The sequence below is a fragment of the Salminus brasiliensis genome, chromosome 9 (assembly GCF_030463535.1).
Source record: "Salminus brasiliensis chromosome 9, fSalBra1.hap2, whole genome shotgun sequence".
Classification (NCBI taxonomy): domain Eukaryota; kingdom Metazoa; phylum Chordata; class Actinopteri; order Characiformes; family Bryconidae; genus Salminus; species Salminus brasiliensis.
This window is the reverse complement of record NC_132886.1, coordinates 34,833,817-34,843,939: the sequence shown is the minus strand read 5'-3', so window position 1 is coordinate 34,843,939 and position 10,123 is coordinate 34,833,817. Positions and strand designations below refer to the sequence as shown.

Here is a 10,123-nt window from a genome sequence, read left to right as displayed (position 1 = left end):
ATTTTTTTTAAATGATGGAAATGCAAAAGTCCTTTGAACAAACAATTTGGCATGACCTGACAATTTGACTAAACCATCCTGGTATTTTTGTACTAACGTTTATCATGGTGGATTGGACTACCACGGTGCTTCATCTTCCATTTAGAGCTGTACAAAAAATCAAAACATTGTTTTTCTATATTTTGAGGAGGACCAAATGAGTGCAGAGCCCAAATCTTTGGAAGAACAGCTGGAAATCCTTTTCTGAATCTTTGTTTTTGCCTTTTTGTTTTTTAAAATATGTTTTTTCCCCTTTTAATAATAGCTAAATGTTCATGCTTGCATGTGGAATGCATGAAACTGAGACATGAGGCATCTACAAGTAATAAAGGACTTCAGTTTTCTCACTAGACATTCAAAGACTAATTCCACTATCAGTAAGAAATGTCCTGTCATGGACACAATGACCATGGTCATTGCTCAGGGATATTGTAAAAGGCTTAAATGATGTGTCTGCTGAGCTAACATTTGGAAAACCCATCAAACTCACCGTCACACCAAGTAAGTAAAATTGCTCAATATAATTTGAAATATGATTACCTTACTAGTTTAACCATGCACTTTGTTAGCTAAAATGTTGTAAAAACAACTAGACTAGAAGCTTTGTTTGCCTAATGAAGTATCTATAAATGTAGGTATTATAGGATGACATTTTCTGATAAAAGCTTAAAAATATTTACTTTCTTAACTATACTGCACTCAGGGGTATGTTTTTGTATTCTTGTATAATACTATTAGTGTTAGCTGTGAGGGTCCTTTTCGTGGCCGAGGTAATCATGAGTCAAAGAGTATTTGTAAGGGTTACAATAGCAGTGCTGCCACTGAAGCTCTGACTTTTGGAAAACCAATATCTCTTCATGTTCTACCAAGTAAGTAGTTTTTTGCATTTATTCATTGACAGCAGACTGAAAGAATGTTAGATTTTGTGTATGTTTGCTGTCATAACTTCATTTGTAACATGGTACTTGAAACATGTCTCCTAGTTGTTCTTGCTCAGCTCTGCTAATTCTAGGCTAAACTACATGATTAGCTTCAAATAGGAGTTGAATTTTATGTTTGTTTGTTTGTTTGTTGTTGTTTTTTAATAGAAAGAATAGACTCTGATTTAAAAAGTAGAACTTCTGCATAAACACAAAATATATAATTCCTTTGGGGTTTTGTACACTGTAAACTCTAACACGTTAATGTAAATTTGCCTCACACTAAGTAAGTAAGCATATGCAATTCTTTAACCTTATGTAACATTAATGTCTGTTATAATTGCAAAAAAAAATTGCATGTTAATGTTAATAGAAAAATGTTAATATACATTTGATATCTAAGGTTATCCAAGGTAAAAAGAGGTATACAAGTTAGCAGTAAGTAAGTTACACAGTTCAAATAAAACATCTCAAAAATTGCAACTTTACAGGAAGAAACTTTTTTACTTTGAATAAATGTTTTCTAAGTTTTCATGTAATCTTAGACCATATCTCTTTGTCTATTTATCTTGAAACAACATAAAAAACAACTAGATTCATCAAAAAGTGAAAAAAAATATAAAAAAAATTGTTTTGTTTTTTTTTTTGTTTAAGTTTTTTGTGACAGCAACAATATGCACCTGTGAAGTGTAACTTAAGCAAAATGTAAAAATTAAAATGTTGCTCACATTGCTGTTCTATTACAATAGCATAAATAGAGGAATTTCTTATGCAAACACCTTTTCACTTAACATTTTATACATTTGTAAATGACAATAAGTGAATTTAACACAGATTATAATGTAAGATAGAAAAAAAACATTTAATTAAGAAAATAAATAAAAAAGTATACGTACTTTAGACAATAATACTTAAAATACAATAAAACTACTAACAATTTGAGTAGGTATGTGTAGGGTCATTGAGTTTTTAGAGGAATATTTCCCCCTCAGCATCATTGTAAACAATTCTGTCTCTGGAAGTTTCTCTAGAAAGGCACATTTTACATCAAACTGCTTTAAATGTTTTTGTTTACATCTTATAAATTTAAAAATCCCCCTGTTAACTACCTTAACTACTTTTTTTTTTTTTTACATGTGGCTGGGCTTCTTTTTCCCTAATTACTTAATGTCGGATATAACTGCTTTATTTGGAAGTATTAGAAATTATTATATTGAATTGTTAAATTTTCTCATGTGCTGATTGTATTTGTATAATAACTAGCAATTCAACTGTTACAAAAAATCAGGCAAGACATCTTTAATATATCTGAGTAATAAATTCTATTGTGCAAAACATTATTTTAGTTCAATTAGGTTTTTTATCATGCCCTACATTAATTTGTACTCCAGTCTTACAAATGAAAACATAAACATAAACATATTTAACTTTTGTACAGAATTAAATATTTGTAGCATTTTTGTAGTTAAGGTTGCATGTGGTATAGAACCAACTCAAAGAAAATGTTTAATTGGTTCTTTATCTGATTAATTGGTACTTCACATTGATGGAAATTAATGTAGATAGTAAAATTTTATCCTAGATAGCACCAAATAGTTCCATTATTGTTATCCAGTCTAAGAAGTTTCAATAGCCAAGTCAAGTCAGATTTATTTGTATAGCACTTTTTACAACTGTTGTTGTCACAAAGCAGCTTTACATAATTAGTAATTAATAAAAGACAGAGAGAAAAATAAGAAATAACGTAAGACATGAAGGATCAAAGAACCCCAGTGAGCAAACCAACAGCGACAGTGGCAAGGAAAAACTCTCTCAGAGCTGGAGGAAGAAACCTTGGGAGGAACCAAGACTCACAAGGGGGACCCATCCTCCTCTGGTCAGAACTATTTAAACATTATTGATAAATTACCAAACCAGGTACAGCAGATAGTTAATAGTTGCGATATTAATAGTGGCAGATAGTTACCCATCTATTTAGGTCCATTTAGGTTTTAACATTAAACAAGTAGCAGTGGTAGGAGGGTTTGGCAATGTATCTAAGCTGCATAAAGGCTGTTCTACTAATATTGGCTATATGCTGCTCAAATGATAAATCTAAATCGAATATGACGGCAAGATTCTTAGCTGCTAAACCAGGAATAATGGAAGCATCTGCCAAGTCTAACTTTAAGTCTGATAGTTTATTTCTAGTGTCTTTTGGACCTAAAAGGAGAACCTCGGTTTTGTCACTGTAAAGGAGAAGGAAGTTATGTGACATCCAGAGTTTAATATCCTTTACAGTCTTCCATTTTCTGTAATCTAAATTTATTATCAGGTTTGGCTGATATATAGAGCTGTGTGTCATCTGCATAAAAATGAAAAAAAAACAAAAAACGCCATGTCTGCTTATAACTGAGCCCAGTGGTAACATGTATAATGTAAATAATAGCGGTCCTAAAATTGAACCTTGTGGAACTCCATATCTTACTTCTGTGTAATTTGAAGATAAATCTTTTATCTTTACAAATTGATAGCGTTCAGTTAGATATGATTTGAACCACGATAGGGCTGTTCCTGTGATTCCAACCATTTTCTCTAGTCTTTCTAGTAATATAGTACGATCTATTGTATCAAAGGCTGCACTAAGGTCTAGTAGGGCTAATAAAGATACATAGCCTTGATCAGAGGCAAGAAGGAGATCATTTGTAATCTTCACTAGGGCTGTCTCTGTGCTGTGATTGGTTCTGAATCCAGATTGGAATTTCTCAAACATGTCCATTTCTCATACATATTATCCGCATCACACTTTAGTGAAAAGAAGAGTGTTTAAAATATTTCCATTTTTTCTACTATTTGGTGGTGGGTTACCTTTCTGATTTAATGACAGTGTTTATGCATCATCCGGAGATCAGATCTAAGAGAGAGTCATCTGAATCCGAACTTTTTCAAGAGACTCAAAGTACCTCTGACCTTTCTATGCTTTAATATGGTGCGGTGTCAGTGCCACAAATGTGCTTGCATTTGAATATTTAATTTGAAATGGAGCAGAATTTCTTCTTTGTTGTAATTGTCATAACTAAAAAATGATTTGGTCGAATTATTTTGGACTTTTTGGTCTCACTGACAGTTGCAGTTATTTCATTAAGTTTTAGTAAATAAACTATACTAATCTTTGGTGGGTATTGTGCTTTATTGCAAAGTCTATAATGTATAGTTACTTCAGTCAGATTTGATCTCAATGTGAGGAGGAGATGGACATTTACTTGAGACCAGGCAAGTGAAATGCCTCCTTTAGTCCATTTTATTTTTCTTTTGTTCCATGTAAGCAAAGTTGTGTAGAGTGAAGCACTTTTAAAACCAAAATCAGCTCCTGTCCACAAGCCTGTTTTATACCAGAAAGCTTAGAATGGCATACATGTACTTCTAGAGGCAGGAGGTAAAGAAACCAGAAGCAGCTCCTGCCCACATGGATCTTTTAAACTGGCCATGCACTTATGAAAACAATAACATGCATGTGGGCCTTTCTGGTATAACAGGCTTGGTTGTAAATCCAGATTAACTGTTAATATTTAATACTAATGTTTAACCATTGTAACCTAATGAAAAGATAAAGATTCCTTAAAATAAAAGTTTTTTTATTACAGTGGTCAGCAAATGTGATGAAGATTTGTCTCTGCAGCATGCATATATCAACACATTAACATGAAATAACATCTCTTTATTATTTATTTATTAAGTACATTTTTAACACATTTGTTTAATCTTAATTTGCTATTGGTGTCCACTGAAACTGTATAGGTCTCCTCTGGTTTACTCTTTATTACATTAGAATGATAAAACATTAAATAAGAGAGCATGCATAAACAGAGACAAATATGTTTATATTTCTTTTTTTCTTTTCTCTCTTCCAGAGTATGATACGCCTAAAACCAGCCCTTTTCTGTCAGTCCTGTCTACTCCCAGTGGGCCAAATATGTGTCTGGCTGCAGGATTCTATCCTAAAAATGGGAAAATGATTCTGACTTTGCCGAATGGCAACACTGTTCCATATGATGTCAATAATTCCGTACTCTCCAAAGGAAGCACCTATTACTTCGCTGGATATTCCACTGAGAGCATTGAAAAATGCCAGCTGCAGGGAGAAGAGGCTGTGCCAATTTCTAAGATTAATGGTGCAAAAAGTAAGAAACTCTGTGGCTTTTTTTGTTGAAGGGCGGGACTTCATCCGCAAGCAGACCATGTTGAATGTTACATGAACATGTTTCATGTCTCTGCTAATGACAGCTGCTCAGTGTGTATATTTTGACTGCATCCACACTGAGGGAATTACTACTGTAAAAAGTAACAGCAGCAGTAAAACCTTGGCGATTAATCTGTGGTGTCCCAAACCGCTTCTAGTTAGTGCGAGAAACATGTGTAATGATGTCACCAGCTAATCGACTATTAAATAACTTGCTTTAACTGTGGCCAGAAGATCATAGAAGCGATCTCATGACTGGAAGGCCGGTGTAATTCTCTGAACCAACAGGATGCGGCTGAAATGCTCTTGAGCAAACTACCTAACCCCCAACTGCACCCCAGGCACCGCATCTATGGCTGCCCACCACCCAGGCACCTCCAGTGTTACTTACTGCGTGTGTGCTCACTTGTGTGTATATGTGTGTGATCACAGCATGGATGGGGTCAAATTCCTGTGTGTGCAACACAAATGGTGATTAAGGGATTTTTGGAAACTACTTTCTATTTTTAAAGGTTATATGAGCAGTGGCTCTGCTGGGATCATATTTCAGTCAGTAAATCTATGGTTTGTTTGTATATCGAGGTAAGCTTGTGCTGTGTCCAAATACTTTACTAAAACTTCCTTTCCTGGATTTGATCTAGTCTATTAGCCATGTGGAAATTAAAATAGTCAGATGATATATTTATTGCGACCGTTTAGTTAGAATCAATTAACACTCAATTAATCCTTGTTACTGCAGGGTGAAGAGAAGCTCTATGTGTTCTGAATGTTTATTCTTTTTTTAGGTAATAAAACAGAAGCCCCATCTAAGTGTGACCCCCCCAGCAACTCCATTAATCAGACCAATGTTATTAAACCATTTGGTAAGTATGTTCATAGTCATCCATGACAAGTTTCAGAGCGGCACATAATGCAATTTTTTAAATCTATTTCTTTGCATAATGTCTTTCTTGCAGGTGACCCTAAGGGAAATGCCATGTCTTTGCTTGTGACAGGCCTTCGGCTTCTCCTGGCAAAAGCTGTTGCGGTAAATGTGATGATGACCATTAAAGCTTTTCTTGTCTAAAGCAGAAAGACATTAAAATGTCTGTAACCACCTATCAGGATTCTGATTAATCTAATATTGCTGATATCCAGTGAGCTTAATCAGTACAACTGGAAGAAAACAATGCTGGTAGAATTTTTATAGCATATCAGTTTATGGATGCACCAATACGGGAATTGTGGGTTAATGCTGATATCTGATATTTTACATGAAGATACAGTATCTGCCGATGCCAGTGTATAAATATTTATAAGATTGAAACTAACTCTACCTAGATTACCAATACAGAGAAATGTAATATTCATTTTTTCTAAATACACATTTTTTCTGTTCCTCAGTGTACAATAAATACATCATCAAATTTTGTATTTATGGTACAAAACAGTGGTCTGAAATCTTAGTCAAATCTAAACAAATCTTTTCTCATATGTTTCTGATATCACTGTGCATCCCTAAATATCAATGTTTATGTGCATATTGTTTTAAGATGTTTATGAAATCTGTTTATCATTTTAACTGAAGATTAGATATTCAGTAGTGACATTCATGCATGATTTGTTTTAGTAGTATTTAGTAGTATAGGTACATTTGAGGCTTTGCAAAATAGTTTATACCCTGCTGTTCAAATACTTGGGCTCTCTGTTCAAATATGTATGTATAAAAACATACTTAAAAAACATAAGGATACAGTACAAGTAAAAAAAATGCTTAAATGTCAGCCCTGTGCATCTTTGCAGCCTTTAAATAATCATTAGGAAACTAAGAATAGAAAAATCATATCTGTCCAGGATGATGAACAAAGTTTGATATAAAATGGATGAGAAAGCTGAATAACATTTATTTATAACATAATGTTAAATGAATGAAATAATTAACTAGGAAATAAAATGAATCCCAACAAAAAGATTTTGTTCCCATAATGACACGTTGAGCAAAACATCTGAAAAAATTGTTCAATATAAAATCAAATAGTCAAATAGTTTTGATTATTTGTTCAATATGGAAAACCTACTGTCAAAATGCTGTGCTTATGAGTTTTGAGTGTTCTATAGAGTGTTTGTTTGCATTTTACATGAAATCCAGTGTGCATTTAGTGTGCATTTAATGTTGAGAATTGTTTAATGTTAAGAATCAAATACTGCAATAATAAAATACAGCCTGCTAAAAGAGTGCAGTTTTCTGAGTGGGTGTGTTAACCACAGGTTTAACAGCATGTAAGCTGCATGAGGCACAGTGAAAACCTCACTCTCAGATAAAGATCTGTTGCACATCTTGGTTTCCAAGAAGTGAACATGCAGTTTACCACTGAGAAACAAACAACAGCAAACTGCTGCAAACACTGCCCCTTCAGAATTATTACCGAACATTTGGTAAAGACAACCTGTGAAAATGTTGGTAGTAATTTACTTAAACCCTGCTACATAACATTGACATAACTATGCCATAAACATATGCTTTCATAAGTAGTCATGCATAAGTCATATAACTGTCATGTCACCATTTCTGCTAAGCTGACCAGGTTACCTAAGTTGCCACTGCTGGGTCCTTGAGCAAAACCCTTAACCCTTTCTGCTCCTGGATGAAGAGAAAAAGAACAAAAGAGCTTGGCTGGTTAGCTGGTTGACCAGCTTAGCTCTTGATCAGCAGAGAATATTTTTTTTTCATTTTGTGGTTTTAATGGTTTAGCAGGTCATGTTGGTCATGCTGATAGACCAGCTAGCCCATCAAACTCATATGAAAACATATGCTATCCAGGTCAAGAATTAGGCTGGTCAACCAGCTTAAGCAGCTGTCATACCAGCAAAGGGTTTTTGTCCCCTGGTTGACCAGCTTTTTGACCATCTTGGCCATCAGGGTCATAATTTTAAACCAGCACCTAGGAAAAGCTGGTCTTAAGCTAGATTGTTCAGCAAGGAGTTTTATGATAATAAAGAAACTTTATATTACTGGACATCTATACTTTATTATGATTATGGCACCGTAATGACAATGTTATGGTTCAGGTTTCAATAGAAATATAAGACTTAAGAGTAAATTTATTTACATAAAAACATATCATGTATAATAAGTAATTGTATAAGAAATCACCATGTGTCTTTATTCTAAGTAGTCTATTTTAAGTAAATGCACCTTTGACTACAATCACACCACACAGTCTGTGTGGACTGGTCACAATCAGATTTGCACATCTAGGCACTGCAATTTTACTCCATTCCCCTTTGCAAAACTGCTCACAGAGATCGGATGTGAACTGCCCTTTTCAAGTTCAGCTTGAAATCTACTGGATTGAGGTCTGGGCTTTGACAGGACAGGACAAGACAACCATATTTACCACTTGTGTTGGACACAGATGAACACACACATACACACTAGTGATCCAACACACACAGTGACAGTGAGCACATGTGCCCAGAGTGGCACTCTCCACTTACACACCCTTGTGATGCCGCTGCAGGCTTTCAACTTGCATTGGACATTGTGATTCATCTTCAAAAACCTTCCCAAAAGGGATGCGAGGAAAGGAGTGAATCAGAACATGCTGCTTAAAATGACTAAGCAAGAGAGCTTATGAATAACAGTAGAGAGTAAATCAAATCAGATCAAATGTATAAGAGAACTGTCTCCTCACACGAATACCGACTTGTCTACTGAGTTGGGCTCAGGTTTGGGTTTAACATGCTTTAAAATAAAATTTTCTTTCATAATCTACACGCCCAAATTTTCTTTTAATGTGTAAAATTATTTAAAGAGGCAGTAAGTGAAAGTAGAAGATAAGCAACCAAGGCATGCTTTTTGTCAGTTCTACTTCTTCTTTGTTTTCTTCAATTTTTTTGTATTGTCACAATTCCAAGCTCAAGATACAGCTTTATAGCTAATTACAATAGATTATTGTGATCTGTAGCTGTTGAAATCTAAATATTTGCCCTTTTGTGTTTTTAACCATATCTGTGTTTAAGGCACTTGTCTAATGTACGTGTGAATCATGTTAAATATGAAATATAATATGAGAAGCCTAAAGTCTAGAAATTTGATGAGGGATGACTGAAGTAGTGGTTAGAATCGTTGTAACTTGTGGACAAATGACTGTTGAATGTACATGTTAAGTTCAGTTAGCTCCCCCTTCTGGCTGTAATCATTTTAGCTCACTGTACTTTTGCCAAGTGTTTTTTGTTGACCCCCAATTGAATTGTTAGAGCAGTAATTTGTGTATTGTGTAATGCTGGTTTATGGTTGAAAAATCATTGATCTGGGAAGCCTTTAAGTTATTTTAAATTTTTTGTTATTTTTTATTATTATTATTATTATTATTTTTTTTTTACAATTTGTGCATTAGAAAGTAGAGATTATATGAGACTATTTTCATTTCAGATTTTAAATCTATTACTACAATTTGATATATGTAGATCTACTGAGCTTTGAAATGACATTTTATTTCACTGAAAAGCTTCACACAACATCTAAGGCTTCAGGTTTGTTTTTTTTTTAGTAATTTTTGTATTGACATTACAAATTACAATTTGTATGGTTAGATGGTAGATGGATTTGCAATAGTAACAATGCACACTGACTAAGAAAGAGCATGCTAAAGGTGCCTGAAGGTGACATTTATTAGCTTATATGTTGGTATTGATCGTTACTTAATGGCTATAACTAGCCAACAGAACAATTATGCTAAATTCCCCAATGGTGCAGCATTTTTAAATCAATAATAAAATGAATTACTTAATTATACCATACTTGACAGTATGGAATCTAGGCTCACTTGGTCATCAAATAATGTTGGCTATAAGGCAATAAGCCCTGTAGTGGGTAGCACACTAAACCAATACCAGTCCTTGGGCAGTCCAATATTTAAATGTAAATTCCTCTAGATAAGAGCATCAGCCAAATGTTGTAAAT

General features: G+C 34.0%; 1 protein-coding gene across 1 annotated transcript; it reads left to right on the top strand.

Annotated features, from left to right (window-relative positions):
- The first annotated feature begins 859 nt into the window (after positions 1–859).
- trdc (T-cell receptor delta constant) lies at positions 860–7,392 on the top strand. Its single transcript, XM_072686943.1, has 4 exons — positions 860–908; positions 4,850–5,119; positions 5,964–6,041; positions 6,135–7,392. Exons 2-4 carry the CDS (start codon positions 4,912–4,914, stop codon positions 6,242–6,244), a joined length of 396 nt encoding a protein of 131 aa, XP_072543044.1. The 5' UTR covers positions 860–908; positions 4,850–4,911; the 3' UTR covers positions 6,245–7,392.
- The last annotated feature ends 2,731 nt before the right edge of the window (positions 7,393–10,123 follow it).

Coding starts and splice junctions, on each gene's coding strand:
- trdc (XM_072686943.1), top strand. CDS start 4,912: ATGTGTCTGGCTGCAGGATTCTATCCTAAAAATGGGAAAATGATTCTG. Junction 5,120..5,963: donor TAAGATTAATGGTGCAAAAA/GTAAGAAACTCT, acceptor TTCTTTTTTTAG/GTAATAAAACAGAAGCCCCA. Junction 6,042..6,134: donor CAATGTTATTAAACCATTTG/GTAAGTATGTTC, acceptor TCTTTCTTGCAG/GTGACCCTAAGGGAAATGCC.